The following is a 19216-nucleotide window of genomic DNA, read 5'->3' as shown; positions in this document are numbered from 1 at the left end:
TTTACAGATAGAAGATGGGAGTTTATAATATAGACAGTTGTACTGTTAATAAGGTTTGCGATTACAACTAGCTCAAATACCTAGGTGGCGAATAAGATCGGAAAAAAATCTTTTGACTTTGACAATTAATAAATGTCATTACAAGAAAAATCAACAATTCGATTCAGTTGTTGAGTTTGTTGTGATTTCTTAATAAATCATTTCAATATGAACGAGATAGATGACAAATTTTATTATGTTTATAGTTCATCCTTAGATCATAAAGTGGAGATAAAAATGTAAGTATTATAACATTCGTTGTGTACTTTGTGTTGCTCTCATGTTTACCAAATACGTATTTCGCGTTTACTTTAAAATTCTATTGTACGTCTTGCGAAATCGTTGTAAACCTGTTTTTTATGCTCTGTTGAACAGAGCTGCTGCTTATAAAATTAATAGCTACATTCCAAGCTCGACATTAATAGGTGGCTAACGTTAATGTTAAATTTTTAAGATAATGAAGTCTTATTTATAACAATCATTGTTCAAATAAAACACGCATACATATTATGGTAGAGATAATAAAGATTAAAAGCCGTAATTACCACTGACGTTTTAATAGTAGTTTCTTTTTCTCAGTGTGGCTTATGAGATTTAAGATTCAAATTTATATAAAATATTGTTTCTTCTACCGTTTGTAACAGCAACAGTGAGGGCTGCTATATATGCATTATATGTTTTTCCTAGAAATCTCTTAAAATCACAGTACTATAAATTGTTATTAAAATCCAACTAGAATTCATGTCTCAAATTAATAATCAACACATAATATTTCTCTTAATATATCACCAGTACATTACATCTATTCAAAACATGCCATCCAAAATTAAATAATAAACAATTAAATACTAAAAAATATCCTTTAAACATACACAATCAGTTTTGATCCATACCATACCATTCTATGTTATACATGTACTTGTGTAGTAAACATAATATTATGTACTACAATGGACACAATACTTGTATGTTTATAAATAAGTTTGACCATGATCATCACCTTATGTTAGTACAAGTGTAATTAGACACCTAGGTTACAAACAGTTATAATAATAATTGTTTGTAACTGTTAATGAGCCTGCCTGTTTTTAGATTAGACTTAATAAGTAATTTATAAGTTATGTTGTTGCTATTCAATTTTCATTAATGAATAGCTGAAACAATTAGTTTGAGGCAAAACTGGTTACTATACCAAAACAAGACTGTGAAGTATTACAGGTTCGAACCCTGCATATTATTATGTCAAGTATTGGTGTGATCTAAAATTGTCTTGAATGTTTATTAAACCCCTTGAGTCACAAAATAAGGATTAAATTCTTTAGGGTGAAAGTTGTTTTTCGATAGCTTAAAAAAAAGTAGACAAATTTAAATTGCCGGATAGAAATATAAAAAGAAAATAAATTAATATAAACTTTGTAAAAATTGTTTGTAAAAAGTACACAAAAATATTTAAATGTATATTTAAATGACGCATTTTATTTCAGTGGTACTCTAGAAGGGAAGCGTGCCAAGCCGGAGTATGACAAGTTACTCTCAGACCCGATGCTCAAGTTCTCGGGCCTGTACCAAGATGGCTGCTCTGACTTGTACGTGACGTGCCAGATATTGAGCGACGGACAGCCTCTGGCACTGCCAGTCACTACGTCATATAAGGCCTTTACTAATAGATGGAAGTAAGGACCAAATTTAAACATTACTTTTTTAAATGAAAAAAGAACCCAAAAGGTATTGTTTTATCGAAATGAATATCAAATTCAAATTAAACTGACGGCATGTATAGCAAAGTGGTATCGGTCATTAAATCAAATAAACTGCTCGCGATGTTCGGGTTTTATCTCTGCAAGCACTGTGTGATCCACGAATTATTGCTCTGAGCAGCCCAGCAGTACAACGATTATTTATACCTTGGTTTGGGTATTTTTTAATATATAATTTAAAACAGTATTGTATGTATGTATATTTATTCGAGTACGGACTTATATTGTGTACAGACCTTTCTATCATAATGATACGATGCAACGGCTGAAAATGTTGTAAATCGAATTATCGAAGCTGTATGCTTCTGGTCGGATAGTCGAGTGGTAGAGTTCCCCACGCCAATCCCACTGTACCCGACTTGACGCGATTTCGGTACCCGCATAGGACAACAGTATATGTGTGGCGTTTGAGTCTGGAGGTCTTTGCGAACCTGATTTGAAACCCCAGTTACACAAGCGTTAAATTCCCTACAGTTTTTCGAAAAGTTGCTAATTTTATGTTAATTTCTCAGTTGGAACGAATGGGTGACTTTACCGGTGTACTTCAGCGACTTGCCCCGCAACGCTACCCTCGCGATGACGATATACGACTGCGCGGGTCCTGGGAAAGTGATGGTGGTCGGCGGCACCACTATCTCGCTCTTCGGAAAACATGGCATGTTGAGACAGGTCAGTATTATACTATTGTAACTTGAGAACGGAATAGCAGGTCATTGATTTTTTAAACGGAATCGAATCCGGCAGTCAATATCAAAAATCTAGCAAAAAGTTGGCACTTTTTGTAGGTCAAAATAAAAGAGATACCCTCTTCTTAGCGTATTGTCCTTCCGTTTACAGTGTAATCGTTAATAATAACGTGTATGTTAATAATATTATGTATAAGTACTAATGTATGTACTTCATGCATGTATTAACAAATATACAATCCTACCATCTATAAGTAATTGAATTAAATGATTTAACTGTCAATCCAATAGGTTATCGATGTTTTCAATTAGCTGCAATTTTGTTTACGCGCAGGAGTGCCACTTTTCTGTTGCTATGTCGGGTTTATTCCATTATAGCACTTCTGTGTAATCATATACGAAAGTAAGTGTGTGTGTGTGTTAGTATGTGTGTTATGTTTGTTACCTCTTCACGCCTAAACGGCTGGAATGATTTCGATGAAAGGTATGGAGGCAGAAGACACTTTGGATTAACAAATAAACTACTTTTATCCGACTTCGTTAAAAGAGGATAATATTTTGCAGCTATAAATGACATCCAGGCCAGCGAATTCGCGTGCAACAGCTAGTTATAAATAAATCTAATCTCTTAATTTTACAGTATGGATTAGGAGATAAGATTCAAATTGCTTACAGTCTAAATCGTATTTGACTTACTTCGTAATAAACCAATAGTAAATAAAAAATAATCATAAAAGTAATACTTACGACTTACTAGAACCAGATGTCCAAACTATAATAATATATTTTTTAATTTAGCTAACATGATTCCTCGTAACTCTCCCACGTACATGAACCTAATGGTTTGATTGCGAATCAATTTAACTGCCGTCTTTCATAGTGTCTATTATTGCTTGAGATCTGAATAGGTGTTGATTGCTAGTTCCATTGTAGTTTGACCAGTTGAATAACCCTAAGTGCCTAGAGACAACCTCACATGTCCAAAGGCCAATCCAGGAAAGGCACAGAATGTATTTACTCGTTACGGAAAACGGAAAAGGCAAAAACTCATGACTTTAACAATTGTCATGTATAAGATAGGACGTATATCATATTTGTAGAATAAATCCATGAATTCCATACCATCCACAAAAGGTACGGGAGAGGGTTGATTCAAAAGATACCTATAAAAAAAACACATAAAATTAAGAGTAAAACAAAATCAGCACTTAGAAAAATTGCATTTCAATGTACAATCGATTGAACATCGGGATGTAATCGTTTATTAATTAAAAAGTTTATTTACAGGTAATTTGCAAAAAAAAATACTGTAAATATGGAGAACGTACGGAGTCGCTTATTTCATAAGAAATCTCCATTAGCAGACAGATAGAAGTAGATGAAATTCACACACAATAGTATGCAACAAAATCTTTCTTAAAAACAAGAAGAAAGAACTTGTTTTTATGCATTTATCTCGCAGACTATGCAATAGAATATTTATGTTTATGACCTGATACTTAAAGAATCGTTGGCATAAACAAGATATCTGGAAACTGCCGCTATTGGTTCAGTATGTTTATCTCCATAGTCGGGAGCGACGCGGTTATTTAAACATTTTTATATTAATAACCAGTGTTTAGATACTCATTTTCAACAGGATTAACAAATATAAATATTATATTTTTGTGCGATTTAAGTATAACTTGAAAATAGAGTGCAATTTTACACAAAATGTTGAATCTAACTCAACTTTAAAATGTGGTACATTATAAGTATTCTGACTCTTGTGAAAAATAAACTTTAAACAAAGTAAAAGATGGGGAAACCGCAAAGTACCCTCAAATTGTGTCGAAATTGCTATCTAACATTAGTGTGCAGGTTTAAAAAGTTGTGTTTTGTGTTCAAAAAGGGTATGTTCGACCTTCGAGTGTGGCCCGGGGTGGAGGGCAGCGAGAAGACGCCGGGGAAAGCTCCCGACAGGGGCAAGGAACAGATGCAGAGGCTGGCCAAGCTAGCAAAGAAACATCGGAATGGACACATACCTAAGGTAATAAACAAAACTATGTTTTTTCTTTGTGCAAGTTTTTTAATCGTTGCTATTGGTCTCACTGTTGAGAATCTGGGGACCTGATCATATATTTTCTCGTATAGCAGACACTAGACTCAAAATAAAAGTATTATTTACTATTATTTTATTTATTTATTATTAGTGGGAATACCAACAATTTGAATTCAGTAAATCTTTGTGTGTTTTTTCCATAACAAAGATCAAACAAACTTAATATATCGATAAAATATGCAGTAATTTTCTTCGACTAGAAAAAGAGCGCATTGTGTTCTTTAACTTACTAAAAACCGACTTATTAAAAAAATGCAGTTTTTTGATTAATGTGATACCTTTAAAACAAAAGCCTGCAAAAGGGGCGGGGCAACTAAGTAAGTGTTGAGATATTTCCTTATCGCTTACTGTGACCCCCCGCGGCTTATTCCGCGCGTCATTCATAAGATATACTGCAACGCATCATTTACATACATTGTATATTGTGTTGATAGATGAATCATTGTTTTCTATAACCAACGTTATCTTTTCTAGTCTCTTCTTCAGCATAAAAACTTGCCACTAGTATCAAAAATATTCTGTATATTTTTACTCCCTGCCTAAATACTTAATTTCTTGTTATAATCTGAGTCAATGGCTCATTCTTTAGTCTTCAAACAACTTTCAGCCAAACAGCAAAGCCGAAAAGAAAAAGTAGACAATCAAATCTGTATTTAAAATAGAAACAAAATATTTGTTTGCAAATTTCCCTTTCACGTTTACGTTTTCCATTATAAACATATTTACTTTTTAATTGTTTTACCAGGTTGACTGGCTCGATCGTCTAACGTTCAGAGAAATAGAGATGATCAATGAAAAAGAGAAAAGAAGTTCGGACTATATGTATCTAATGGTGGAGTTCCCAACGGTGCAAATTGATGGGATCAACGTAAGTAAACTTCGTAATTTTGTTACTCTAGGTAATATGTAATTTACTTCTCAGTCTCAATTTACTTGTCAGTCTTGGGTAGGCACAGAAACTCTCTATGGTATGAAATCATAAAGCAGAGTTTTTCTGTTGGGGAAGCGAGATGGCATTTTAAACAGCTGATAGCACTATCTCTCTTTAACGCCCAAGGCACACGACATGGGCTAAACGAAATAAAAGCACCTTGGTCTGGTCTTGATTTTCTGGGATCCTGTCGTATACTCAGCAAGATACCAACAGTCCTTTAAAAGCCTTGCTTGTTTTTTTGCTTTAAAGCAAATTATTGCCAAGTGTATTTTCAACCGACTCCCAAAAGGAGTGGCTTCTCAATTCGTCGGTTTTTTTTGTTTGTACCCTTATTGTTCCCTCCAGCTACAGACTGGATTATTCATCAAGTTTGGCTCAGTGATTTTTATAAGTAGGCCATTGGTCGTTTAAGTTCTTAAAAAAAACATTATTTACAGCATGCAGTTGTTTACTACGAACAAGATGGCGACGAGATGTACCAATTCAGAGCGCAAGCGGAGATAGTCACTGTACCAGATTATGAGATCTTACAGGTAAACAGTTTTTACACTTACATTTTTAGACTTGAACTATTTTCATCCTTCTTCAAGAAGGAAGAGAGTCTCAATTCCTTTGTATTTTTTGCGTGTTGACACCCTAGAACTTCGGGATGGATAAACTGACTTTGTTGATCCTATTTTCATTTGCGTGATTAACGTGTTTTCATTCGGCAAAATAGCTGTCATTTGGTCCTATGAAATTTTCATCAAGTTTGGTTCAGTAGTTTTTTATTTGAAGTCGTATATCGTTTTTTTGTTAATGGAGATTTTTGTATTAAATTAACCTATGGTCTACTCACGCGTATATATCGGGATTGCCCGGCAAGTTTCGGACCCAACCGGAGTCCCAACTCAGGGGCTGACGCATCATTCAATACTGCATCAGTCTCACGATCGTTACTATTAAAATGTAAATCTTCGGCAAACGTAAACGTCTTCTAAAAAAACTACTTCCTTAAATTATTTAGATAAAAATACAAAAAAAAATTGGTGATCACAGCACATTTAATATAACATGGTTACCATGTTAAAACGAAGCATGTCTTAATGAATATTAATAGGTAGATATAGTTATAATCTTAACGTATATTTTCAATAGCAAGTTTGGGTATCGAAGTAGTTCAAGGGCGACTTCGTCCAAAGTGAGTACATGCGTTCGCGGGCGGTACTATTAACATATTTTATTTTATTTTATATTTGACGTTTGGAATGTTGTGTGTTATGACCTCAGTTATCTCTGAACCGGTAAGCAATTAACCATAAAATAATAAATACTTTTTGAGACTAAAAATGTTAGAATTTTAGTGTTTTTTTTTCTTAGTTTTTCGTTTTATGTTTCGTAAAAATATACAGATTTTATAGTATTAAATAAGTCTTAAAGATAAATATTTTTTTTAAGTATAAAATTTAAGCTTAAGCTGACTTGGCTAACTTCATAACGCCTTACAAATTGTGTAATAAATACAAAGAATGTACATCAAGCTAACCTCATTCAAGTTAGATTCATCAGCATACCGCGTGTAAATTTGCTTTAAATCAGTTTAGTAGTTTAGGCGTCCACCGCGGACAAAAAACATAACACATTATTCATATAATTATTTTAAGAAAAACGATTTGAATTCTCTGTTCTGCAGTTTTTTTTTCTTTATAACTGATTGAGGTACTATAGGTTTTAGTATCATCAAGGTTGACCACTTAACTCATTTGGTTGTTTCGTACATTATAAACCTGTTTTATGACAATAGCATTTTTGAACTTGTGCAGAAAGTATTACTGTTGAAAGTAAGCTCAAAAAGTAGTGCATTCAAAAAGGGTACTTATAATTAATATATTACACAATTTTCACACAATGCCATCTATTCTCAAATCAAGCAAGCTTGTATTATGTGTACTAGACAACTGATAAACACACTTATTTATTTAAATACAAACATATTATAGATAAACCTAAAAACATTTGTTCTGGGTGGGAATCGAACCCACGGCGTCCGGTAAAGGTCACTTACCACTAGACCAACAGGCTTGCCGAAACAGTTTGATTTACTACAGACTACAGTATTTTCAAAATGTTAGCTAACAGCTTTGTGCAGGTTTAAAAGTTGTAGCACTTGTTGCAAAGCAATGTAGCATCACGTGTCGGCATTAAACACGGCTGACGTCACCCAACTCGTGGTTAGGTTTAGTCAAGTCTGACACTACCCGTTCCCTTCTCCCGAGGGAGTGGGTGTCCTGTGCCCCAATTCCGCTATTTAATCTAATTTCCATTCATTCATCGCCCATTGTAAATAGCAGAATTGGGAACCTTGAGGATTTCCCTGCCCTTTCAAAAAAGAGGTTTGAAAAGTAGTGTGTTGTACTGATATTCAGAGTTTCCCTAGGAGAACCTAGTGGAGAGCAAGCAGCACCGCCTGGCGCGGTCGCTGCGCTCGGGCGTGTCGGGGCGCGACGCCAAGCCCACGGCGGCCGAGCGGGACCAGCTGGCCGCGCTCGTGGCCGCGCCGCCCGCCAGGCCGCTCGCCGCCACCGACCAGGACCTGCTCTGGAAGTTCAGGTAGACCCCGCCATGAAGTGACTAGTACTATAGTTACCGGAACGGCCAAGCCCACGGCGGCCGAGCGGGACCAGCTGGCCGCGCTCGTGGCCGCGCCGCCCGCCAGGCCGCTCGCCGCCACCGACCAGGACCTGCTCTGGAAGTTCAGGTAGACCCCGCCATGAAGTGACTAGTACTATAGTTACCGGAACGGCCAAGCCCACGGCGGCCGAGCGGGACCAGCTGGCCGCGCTCGTGGCCGCGCCGCCCGCCAGGCCGCTCGCCGCCACCGACCAGGACCTGCTCTGGAAGTTCAGGTAGACCCCGCCATGAAGTGACTAGTACTATAGTTACCGGAACGGCCAAGCCCACGGCGGCCGAGCGGGACCAGCTGGCCGCGCTCGTGGCCGCGCCGCCCGCCAGGCCGCTCGCCGCCACCGACCAGGACCTGCTCTGGAAGTTCAGGTAGACCCCGCCATGAAGTGACTAGTACTATAGTTACCGGAACGGCCAAGCCCACGGCGGCCGAGCGGGACCAGCTGGCCGCGCTCGTGGCCGCGCCGCCCGCCAGGCCGCTCGCCGCCACCGACCAGGACCTGCTCTGGAAGTTCAGGTAGACCCCGCCATGAAGTGACTAGTACTATAGTTACCGGAACGGCCAAGCCCACGGCGGCCGAGCGGGACCAGCTGGCCGCGCTCGTGGCCGCGCCGCCCGCCAGGCCGCTCGCCGCCACCGACCAGGACCTGCTCTGGAAGTTCAGGTAGACCCCGCCATGAAGTGACTAGTACTATAGTTACCGGAACGGCCAAGCCCACGGCGGCCGAGCGGGACCAGCTGGCCGCGCTCGTGGCCGCGCCGCCCGCCAGGCCGCTCGCCGCCACCGACCAGGACCTGCTCTGGAAGTTCAGGTAGACCCCGCCATGAAGTGACTAGTACTATAGTTACCGGAACGGCCAAGCCCACGGCGGCCGAGCGGGACCAGCTGGCCGCGCTCGTGGCCGCGCCGCCCGCCAGGCCGCTCGCCGCCACCGACCAGGACCTGCTCTGGAAGTTCAGGTAGACCCCGCCATGAAGTGACTAGTACTATAGTTACCGGAACGGCCAAGCCCACGGCGGCCGAGCGGGACCAGCTGGCCGCGCTCGTGGCCGCGCCGCCCGCCAGGCCGCTCGCCGCCACCGACCAGGACCTGCTCTGGAAGTTCAGGTAGACCCCACCATGAAGTGACTAGTACTATAGTTACCTGAACGGATCGCGACTGACTTCATACCGCAAAAGGGACTCAAAAAATCACTTCTGCGCAGGTGAAGATCACTTGACAAAACGACACGATATCGTTAATTGATTTTTGTTTTCCTCCATCCATCCTTCCTCCCTTACGTACTTGTCTATCAGGTGTGTATACATGCCAGGAGAGGACGACGCTCTCCACACGTCGGCCTCCGAAACGAAGGAAACCTTTAGCATTTATTGGACGACGGTGCCTCGCAGTCGGTGCGTGTTGAATTGCTATGTATGGCCGCGCATAGACTAAATGCTGGGACCCTATACGGTGGTTCAGGTTTAGTCAGCAAGAGTCTGACACTACCTGATCCCTCCCTCGAGGAAGCTGTGGAAGGGTGTCCAAAACGATTCCACCGCCTAACCATCGAACTTTTGTTCTTTTACAGATTCTATTTGTCTTCACATCGAAGAGCACTCACAAAGTTTTTAGAATGCGTCAACTGGAATCGTCCTGGTACGTTTTAATAAAATAATAGCTTAAACTTTTTCAAAAACTTTTTCGAAAGTATTAAAAACCAAGTGTTAGCCTTGCATATCTATTTTTATGCGTATTAGTGACCTCAAACATTTGACTATCTATTAGTATCTATCTGTGCGGTCTTAACTATAATACATACTCATGTTAGACCTTAAAGGCAAGTCGTCACTAATAAAAACCCAAGACTACGTCAAAAGTATAGAAAATAATGTTATTATACTCTAAAGTAATTCACTTTGACTTCATATTCTACCTCCTAGCCAACTGTTCAAATATAACTCGAATAGACAACCTCGCAATATAACCTTCTATAAAACGTTATGTACTTAAAATTATAGTTAAATACAGATAATTTATAATAGTTTGGTGTCCATTGCAGGCGAGGTGCGTCAAGCTCTCTCCATGATGAAGCAATGGGCGCCGATGGACGTCGAAGATGCGCTTGAGTTGTTAACGCCGAAGTTTACACATCCCGCTGTCAGAAAGTACGTGGTTTATATAGTTTTATTTTGTGTAATAATAGATTTTGTAAAGATTTGTTTTATCTTTGTTAGAGTTTGTCTCCTGTAAATATAATTTAGTTTATAAATTAACGTTCTTGACTGAAGAAGCTTGTTAAAAGAACAGTTTTATTTGCATTTATTGACACATTCTTAAGATTAAGGCGCGTGTTTCGCGAAGCAACGTGAAATTTCTGAAGTCACCAACCGCAGAATCTTACATTTAGTACGATTCTTTTGAACTAGGTGGCGCTGTTAATTTATCTCCGATTTTACTGTGAACATTATTATTCAATTATTTTTTATATAATCTTATATAAAACAACCACCAAGTATACCGAAGCCACAAATCTTTTGATTTTTATCTGGGCGTTTCTACGTTTCAGTAAAGGTTTATAGAATTTAATATCTCTTTTTCTTAAAACAAAAAATTTGCAACTAAGAGGATCACTCATCTATTTGTTTCAACGATACACAAAAAACAACTGCCTTAAGTCACTGTCACATTCACAATTCCCTGTCACACTGTCACATTAACGAAATCGCTGGCATTAATTATAATCTTTATATTAATTCTCAGGTACGCGATATCCCGTCTAAAGCAGGCGCCAGATGACGATCTATTGCTGTATCTACTACAGCTGGTCCAAGCTCTGAAGTACGAGGACTTTATGGAGATACATGATGGTAATATCATTATGACTAGAGGTTTACTCTTTCAATGCAGTATTATCTTGAACATATAAGACGAAGTATTAGGATTGCAAGTGTTTTAGTGTAAAAACGTTTAATTTAAACGGGTTCTGTCAAGTATTTACGACATCATCATCTGTCCCTTAAGAGTTCTGTATCCAAAGGGTAAACTGGAACCTTATTACCGAGGGTTCGCTGTCCCACCATCCGTATCTAAGCTGTATCTCATAAACAGTGATAGCTAGACGGTTGACATTTTCACAGGTATGACCTAATTCTGCTGCTGCTTTCAATAAATATGGATACAGCTTAAAATAAAGATCGAGGTTAAGGAACACTAGTTAAGATGCACTTGACCGCTTTTTGAATTTAAACCGTAGCCTATGAACCTTCTATTTAACATTCCCAGAATATGCCCGCGTGTGTGGTAAGGACCCGCTGAGTGCGGAGCTGGAGAACAGAGACAGTCGCCTCATGCAGAGCGGGCACAGGGGCAGCCAGGCCAGTCTGCTGGCCGCGTCAGGTAATCACTACAGGGGTGTGATAACTGTAGTGGATGAGAAGTTTAGTATTTATGGAGCTACTGTGGTCACTAGATAGGAATTTATGTATATTATTTCTAGGTATATTGTAATATTATCCGATCGGTATAAGTTTTATTCATTTTGGGTGACTTTTTAGCATGAAATGTTAATAGTGTATAAGTAAGAAGTTCCTGCTACATAATATTCCCTATAAGATTGAAAAAAATATAATTACATTTTTAATTTAAACTTATAAGTATTTTGCGTACTTTTGAAGCACATCTGTGAATGTACAATATTGTATCACATTTATTATTTAAACCTGTGGAATTTTTGCCGGTTCTCCTTGAGAAAAACATTCACTAGCCCTGTACTCTAACGTAAATAACCTCAAACCAAGATCTCTTCATAATACCTAAACCCTCTACACAATATATTACAGTTCTGACTACAAGTGAGATGTCGTCGTCGACCACAAGCCGCCGCTCGGACGCGGAGGACGCGCCGCCTGAGGACAACACCAACAGCCTCAACAACAACTATACTGACAATAATAATACTTACAGGTGAGTTATATACGCGATACTTTGTTCGCTCGCTTCGTTCCTCTTTCACACAAAAACTACTGAACGGATTTAGACGAAATTTGGTACGCGGGTAGGTTAACCAGGATTAATATATAGGACAGTTTTGATCCCAATTTTGTGTTCCCCTTAGGTTATTTTCGCTTTGTTCATCTATACTCTATAATTTATGTATGGTATATAAACTTTCTAATTTGTTAAATATGTATGTTATGCTGTTGGTATACCTAATAAATAAATAAAATAAAATAAAATAAAACTTTTTGGATCGATTCCTGTGACTGAGCAGCTCTTGCCCCCTGTAGCAGCCCGTCAGGCGAGGGCGAGCGCCTGTCGCTGGCGTCGTTCCTGATCTCGCGCGCGTGCAGCAACAGCGTGGTGGCCAACTACCTGTACTGGTACCTGCTCATCGAGTGCGAGGACCACGACACCAGCCGCGGCGGGGCCGCCAGGCACATGTACCTGGCCGTCATGAGGACCTTCAGCCAGAGGCTCGCCAAAGGTACGCAGGGGGGGGGACCTTCGTAACACGTCATAACTAGCAAAAACTGGGGGTAGTTATATAATTATCAGAGAATTCAGAGGTATTTTAGTTTTCAAAGAATCCACCCTACATTGACTCATTGCGCGACTTTTGGTATTAAAAGTATCTCTCGGAAAAGTTGGACTCATTACGGGGTGATATGGCAAACTACACTGGAAGAAGGGTTCATATAGTTGCAAAGTGTGAGGGAACTAATATCCGAAAAATATAAGTATCTTGAATTTTTTTTTAAATATCATTTGTCTAAGATCATGTCTATAAAAACACCCCTGTATTATAATTTCCAGGTAACGCCGACCACCAGCGCACGCGCTCCTTCCTGGCCCGCCAACAAGTCTTCATCGACAAACTCGTCAAATTAGTCAAAACGGTCACCAGGGAGAGCGGCAACCGGAACAAGAAGGCAGAGCGACTACAGCAACTACTGGCAGACCCTGACGCCTTCAAATTCAACTTCACAAACTTCGAACCCATGCCTTTCCCACTAGACCCTAATGTCACCATCAAAGGAATAGTCGCGAAGAAAGCTAGTCTCTTCAAATCAGCGCTAATGCCGTCAAAACTAACCTTCTTAACCTCAGAAGGCATGGAGTACGAAGCCATATTCAAGCATGGTGATGACTTACGACAAGACCAACTCATACTACAGATGATTACTTTAATGGATAAGTTGTTGAGAAGGGAGAATCTTGACTTGAAGTTGACGCCTTACAAGGTCTTAGCCACAAGTTCTAAGCACGGTTTCCTTCAGTTTATCGAGTCTGTGACTGTGGCTGAAGCGTTGGCGACGGAGGGCAGTATACAGAACTTCTTTAGGAAGCACAACCCCTGTGAGGGCGCCCCCTATGGGATTAAACCCGAAACTATGGATACTTATATCAGAAGCTGTGCCGGGTATTGTGTTATTACTTATTTGTTAGGTAAGTTATCATTTAAATTTCTTGTTTTTTTTTTTTTTTTGTTGAAATATTAGACACCCGTTATTAAAAGAGAGCAAAATTATTTCTTACAAAATGATACTTATTACTTTATCTATATGTCTGGATTTAACTTTCTTATCTCCTATAGTTGTAAGTGTGATAATCCGTAGTATAATCATATCCTTAACTACTATGCACTAAATCAAGATGGTTCTTATACTTAATGGTTCCAGGTGTAGGAGACCGTCACTTAGACAACCTGCTCCTAACCAAAGCCGGCGCCCTGTTCCACATCGACTTCGGCTACATCCTGGGCCGCGACCCGAAGCCGCTGCCGCCTCCCATGAAGCTCAGCAAGGAGATGGTGGAGGCCATGGGCGGGATACACTCCGAGCTCTATCACGAGTTCAGGAAGCAGTGCTACACCGCCTTCCTGCATCTGAGGAGGTGGGTCACGGCAGTCACGCCTTACTAGACTGCGTCAGAACGGAGGTAGAACAGGACTATTTAGCTGAAGTAATTTAGTGTAGTAGTAGTAATTGCACATTGGGAGGCCTGTGTCCGGCAGTGGACGAATATCGGCTGACAATAATGATGAATTTAGTAGAACTTGATTTTACCGGCCAGTCGTTATGTATGTAACAAGTAACATGGAACTAAGGTTTTTTCGTAGCAAAAATCTGACGGTTCATTTTCTATTCTCAATGAATGTGTATGGTTCCAGACACGCGAACCTGATGCTGAACCTGTTCTCGCTGATGGTGGACGCGTCCGTGCCCGACATCGCGCTCGAGCCCGACAAGGCCGTCAAGAAAGTGCAGGACAAACTCAGGTACTACTCACACACTAGACTTTTTTATTTAACATTTATAGTAAGTAATTTCAATTGATTGACTAAAAAATTTCATGACCTTATTAAGTCAATCGTATTTAGTTCTTTGGCGACTCTTTGAGTACTATTAATTAAGATAATACTTGTATTTAATTATACCTCATTGTTGTTGAAGTATGTCAATATGAGTTCTTCTTGTAAGTTACTTTTATTACTTACTTACGTATTGTCAGGTCCGGATTAACCATCTCGGGGCCCCTAGGCACAGTTCGTTTCAGGCCCCCCTTTTTCATACCGTACGTCGTAGTTTTTAAATTTTTTAATCGTGAGTGCTGGGCCCCTGGTCACCGGGCCGGATCCAGGGGCCCAGGCAACAAAATAGTAGGGGCCCTCTTTGTTCAAGTTATTTCTTCAGTGAAAAATTTATCGAGCTTTTTTTTTAGATGCCTACTTTGGTGGTGGGCCCCTGGGCACTGGCCTAAAGTGCCTTATGGATAATACGGCACTGCGTATTGTTAGTTACTGTTAAACGGGGTGTTTTTAGTTTCAAGCGTTGAAAGAAAAAAGTGTGTTTTATTTTGAGCGCTCGCGTTTTTTTCGCATAAAACCAGCTTTCGTAAAATTATTTTCTTAAACCCTTAGAATCATGACATCATTATTTCACTTACGAAAACTGTCCACCAGTAACTATCCACCTCAAAAATGCTTCTGCTCACTCCATTATACTGTTCATATAACATTATAATTCTACAGTCCTACATTTTACTTTCACAGATTGGATCTCGGCGACGAGGAAGCTGTGCACTACTTACAGAATCTCCTGGATATGTCGGTGACAGCTGTCATGGCCGTCCTAGTAGAACAGTTCCATAAATTTGCGCAGTACTGGAGGAAATAGGACCATTTGTTGTAATTAGTATATAACACCTGGGGCCGCTCTTTACTTTTAAGCACGGCCAATGTAACTTGGCCTTTGAAAAACAGGTAAAAGTTCGTTAGACCGAGATCAATTCATACAAGTTAGTTGTGTGAAACAGAGACAACGATGTTCTGTAGCTGGTTTCCGACGTGCCAAGTTACTTCGGCAACACTGTAAAGTTGTGTAAGAGGAAAGCGCTTCGACACTTTGAATAATGAGAGCCGATTATGACATAGGCTTACTCATGTTTAAGTATATTAAGTGGGTCAAATCTACCTGAATTAATCTGTATATATTATGAATGCAAATTACTTTACTATATTTGATATAATTGTTAAAAAAGAATGTTTAGACTTATTTGGGTGATTTTTAATATTACTGCCTTCAAATGTCAGGACAACTGGGAATGGCTAGGCGACGGTAGCGCCATCGACTACGTTAATTTAAAAAGCTTGTTTTGGTCTGCTGCTAGTCAACTCGAGATTACTGACGCAGTAACTGCATAATTAAATGGATGAACTCATTCGACAAAAGAAAATGGTATTATATTTTGAAACCGAGTTATAAGAAACTATTGATGAATGTCCAGTGACCAAGGGGGTGCTCAAACACACGGAAATGTATATTAATTTTCTTTCATATTTTAATTATTTACTCATTCACTCTTCAATCGTAAAACCTTATCAATAGAATATATCCTATCCAGAAAATAAAATTATCACAATGTATTTATCAATTTTATTGTTTTCGAGGTATCACATAAATAGTAATCATATTTTACATAAAATTCTTTGCAGAGTAAATGATTGAACAATATTCTGTGATATAATAGTTGTTGTAAGTTTCTATGTATAATAAAGTTATATTTTTAATAAAATTCAGATTTTAATTTCCCTTAACCCTTATTTTTATTATGACACATTAAAGCTTAAAAGTAGATTTTTCATACATTTTCTTAACATAACCATATTTAGAATGTAGTGTAGTCTCTGCCATTAAAAGCAATTCCTTTAGAATTAACTTTTAATTGCAATATCATTTACCATCATCCAATATTACATAAAGAGAATAGAGAGCAATATTCAGATAGAAATATTTGTCTCTCTGACATGATTCATAAGTAAAATGGACAAAAAGGACACAAACAAAGCCAATTTTGCCATGAATAACATACATAGCAGCAAGAATACATCTCTATTAAGTAACTATTATTCAAGTATTAGCCGCCATCAAGTCCGCGCCACTGGATATGCAGTCACTCGCGACATATATCTTACTCCCCGTATTCGTCTGTATGACGTCACACGCCGCTATCTCCGCATAGTTCACCCCGCCTATCACATACACTAACACCGTCTTTTGTTTCAAGGGGAAACACCCGCCTATATTCGGATCGCTCTTTAAAACCTTGGCTAAGCTCTTTACATCCTTACAACCAAATTCTAAGTCAGACTGCAGTTTTAAATTCGATAATTTTTCATTCAATGTTTCCATTCCATCTTTTAACCGGTCTAGGATAGTTCCACCTACCCTCAAATCTGATAAAACGGATAATTTTGTTAGAACTTCTGATAATGTGTCTGATGTTAAGAGAGCATTGCAGAGAATGGCCACGATAGGTACGTAACCTCCATGGAATACGTAACTAGGAGTCTTGCCTACCCTGTCAGGCTGGGAAGGAAGCTGCTTCAACTTGTTAGCAGAAACCTGAAACTCATTCTGCCATTTAGGTAGCCTATCACTTAAATTGCCAAGATTAGAGATATTTAAAGAGAGTTTTGGACTAGAGGGCTGGACTAACAAGCCAGCATTAATGAGATTATTGAAAACATACAAGTACTTGTGCCCAAAAGCTAACAAATATTTACTAACTAAAGTATTAAATTCATCATAGGTTAATGACTGTGTTAAGCTTAGTAAGCACATGAGACGCAAACTGTTGTAAATGTGGATGTCTGTTCCAAATATCTCATCAACAAATTGGAAGTTTGATTTCTTGTTTCTGTTGTTCAACATCTCAGTTTCGGCCAGTTTCAAATTCTCAAACTTATTGCTCATTTCTGATATAATTGTTTCACAAGCAAGGACATGGTTAACGAGATTCTGCTTGAAGAGTGACACTTGCTGGAGTTTTGTTGCAACAAAATGCTTTATTTCTTGTATGCCTAAAGCTTTTATATCCTCATTCTTGAGTAGTTTAGCTTTAGAACTCAAAACACTTAGCACTTCAGAGAAGTGTCTGTGTTTTATTTCACCATATAAAGTGTCAATTGAGCTGTCTAATGTCATCATTGTATTTTTCGAAGGTTCACTTTTTTCTGTTATACCAAAGTTTAATTTTCCTTTCTTTATTTTAGTTTCTTTGACATTTAAATCCAAATATCCACAGTTAATATTGAATAGTTCACTGAGCAGGCCACTGTAAGTAGCTGGTGTGAGTAAACTAGAAGCATAGTCCTGGTTTCTATCAATAACAATTAGAGCTCCGATCTCCTTAGAATGGTTTTTGTCAAGAAAATCTCTGGTATAAGTTTCGTTATATACCTCTAGCATATCTAAAACTCGGCTAGATAATTTTCCAACAGAAAAAATTGCATCTGGTTTGCCAGTCACATGGAATAAAGTCCACAGAGACATGGAAATACTTGACAATAATGAGTGATTTTGTTCAACAAAGAGCTGTTTGAAAAGAAATGGTAGTTCGAGACTCAAAAGTTGTTCATCTAAAGCCATTAACTCCCATGAGAAGGTGTGAAGCTTCACTATCCCATACAATCCCTTACTTTCTAGTACAGAGTAGTATGTTGTGAGGACTTTAGGTACAATTATTATGTGGAAACACTTCTTTTCAGCCAGGTCTGAGTTTTGGCTGAGTAAGGAAGAGATCTGGTCCAGGACACATTTGTATTTTTGAATACAAGCCGGAATTAAGTACACTCTGTTTGTGTTTGCCGTAGGCCCCAGTTGTGGCTCCATTTTATATATTTTGTCAATTCCATGCTGCCTGAAAGGTATTAATAAAATGTATGTAATTGTAATGTAATGTATAGTTCTCACTCTTTTAATATTCATAGTTAATATCAGGATAATTTCATGTTTTTGTTTTGAAAAATGAGAACACTGACCTGAGCCAATTTACGCCACAAATCCGTTCCAAAGGCTTTATAAGTGTAGGATCTATAATCAAATCTTTCTTATCACCACACGAAGACAAAATATCTTTTAATTTGCATTGAGAAATTAAGCCTAAGGATGATAATTTTGACGACAGAGGTTGGTCCATTATTTATACTACTTGTCAAAAAAAAATTTCTAATACAAAAACATTTCGAATGTCTTTTCAGAGTATCACTAGCTTTTTAAGTCAATAAACTACTATCGAATAGAATTGATTTCCTGATTTATCGTGTTTTGCTGTTTACATATAGAAATCAAACTTGTCAAGTGAAGTCAACTGCGAAAATGTGAAATTCACAGAATATAAAGGTCTCTCTCTTAGCTTCTTCTATGTTGGGTAGTATGTCTTTTAGGTACAGTTAATTTTCAGTGTTGCAAGCTGAAACTCTATCCGGTGCAGTTCTCATACTAATATTCTGACATAAAAGGTACCAGGTTAGGTTTAGAGTCTAATATTAATACAAAAAAATGTGTTAATCGTATAAATTGATACTGTTAATTTCAATAACCATGGTATATTTGCTTATAAGATTTAAAAAAATGACGTTTCCAAGGTGTATTGCCAGGGAATAAAAAATATGTCTTTCTTTCTAAAAAAATATGTATATTTCTTTAAAATTTAAATGCATTCATTTTCTACCAAAAATGTTTATAATTACGTTACAACTAATCATTTT

General features: G+C 38.5%; 2 protein-coding genes across 3 annotated transcripts; one reads left to right on the top strand and one right to left on the bottom strand.

The window, feature by feature from the left end:
- Window positions 1-133: 133 nt before the first annotated feature.
- Window positions 134-16239, top strand: LOC113493781 (phosphatidylinositol 3-kinase catalytic subunit type 3). Of its 2 annotated transcripts, none has more exons than XM_026871800.1 (17): window positions 134-278; window positions 1524-1712; window positions 2309-2465; window positions 4374-4511; window positions 5329-5451; window positions 5955-6050; window positions 7934-8106; window positions 9755-9822; window positions 10226-10331; window positions 10927-11033; window positions 11449-11562; window positions 12006-12129; window positions 12456-12649; window positions 12979-13611; window positions 13845-14058; window positions 14336-14443; window positions 15218-16239. In XM_026871800.1, the coding sequence occupies exons 1-17, from the start codon at window positions 208-210 to the stop codon at window positions 15339-15341; spliced, it is 2739 nt and encodes a 912-aa protein (XP_026727601.1). In that variant the 5' UTR covers window positions 134-207; the 3' UTR covers window positions 15342-16239. The 2 variants fall into 2 exon arrangements, with proteins under 2 accessions (XP_026727601.1, XP_026727600.1); XM_026871799.1 differs by having other exon boundaries at window positions 12453-12649.
- On the bottom strand, window positions 16087-18818 carry LOC113493782 (vacuolar protein sorting-associated protein 33B). Its single transcript, XM_026871801.1, has 2 exons — window positions 18488-18818; window positions 16087-18366 (listed from the first exon to the last, which is right to left on the bottom strand). Exons 1-2 carry the CDS (start codon window positions 18643-18645, stop codon window positions 16575-16577), a joined length of 1950 nt encoding a protein of 649 aa, XP_026727602.1. The 5' UTR covers window positions 18646-18818; the 3' UTR covers window positions 16087-16574.
- Between the last annotated feature and the right edge of the window lie 398 nt (window positions 18819-19216).

Source organism: Trichoplusia ni, chromosome 5 (genome assembly GCF_003590095.1).
Source record: "Trichoplusia ni isolate ovarian cell line Hi5 chromosome 5, tn1, whole genome shotgun sequence".
NCBI classification, from domain to species: domain Eukaryota; kingdom Metazoa; phylum Arthropoda; class Insecta; order Lepidoptera; family Noctuidae; genus Trichoplusia; species Trichoplusia ni.
This window is presented reverse-complemented; position numbering and strand designations above follow the sequence as displayed.

Coding starts and splice junctions, on each gene's coding strand:
- LOC113493781 (XM_026871799.1), top strand. CDS start 208: ATGAACGAGATAGATGACAAATTTTATTATGTTTATAGTTCATCCTTA. Junction 279..1,523: donor CATAAAGTGGAGATAAAAAT/GTAAGTATTATA, acceptor ATTTTATTTCAG/TGGTACTCTAGAAGGGAAGC. Junction 9,823..10,225: donor CGTCAACTGGAATCGTCCTG/GTACGTTTTAAT, acceptor TGTCCATTGCAG/GCGAGGTGCGTCAAGCTCTC.
- LOC113493782 (XM_026871801.1), bottom strand. CDS start 18,645: ATGGACCAACCTCTGTCGTCAAAATTATCATCCTTAGGCTTAATTTCT. Junction 18,367..18,487: donor TGTGGCGTAAATTGGCTCAG/GTCAGTGTTCTC, acceptor AATACCTTTCAG/GCAGCATGGAATTGACAAAA.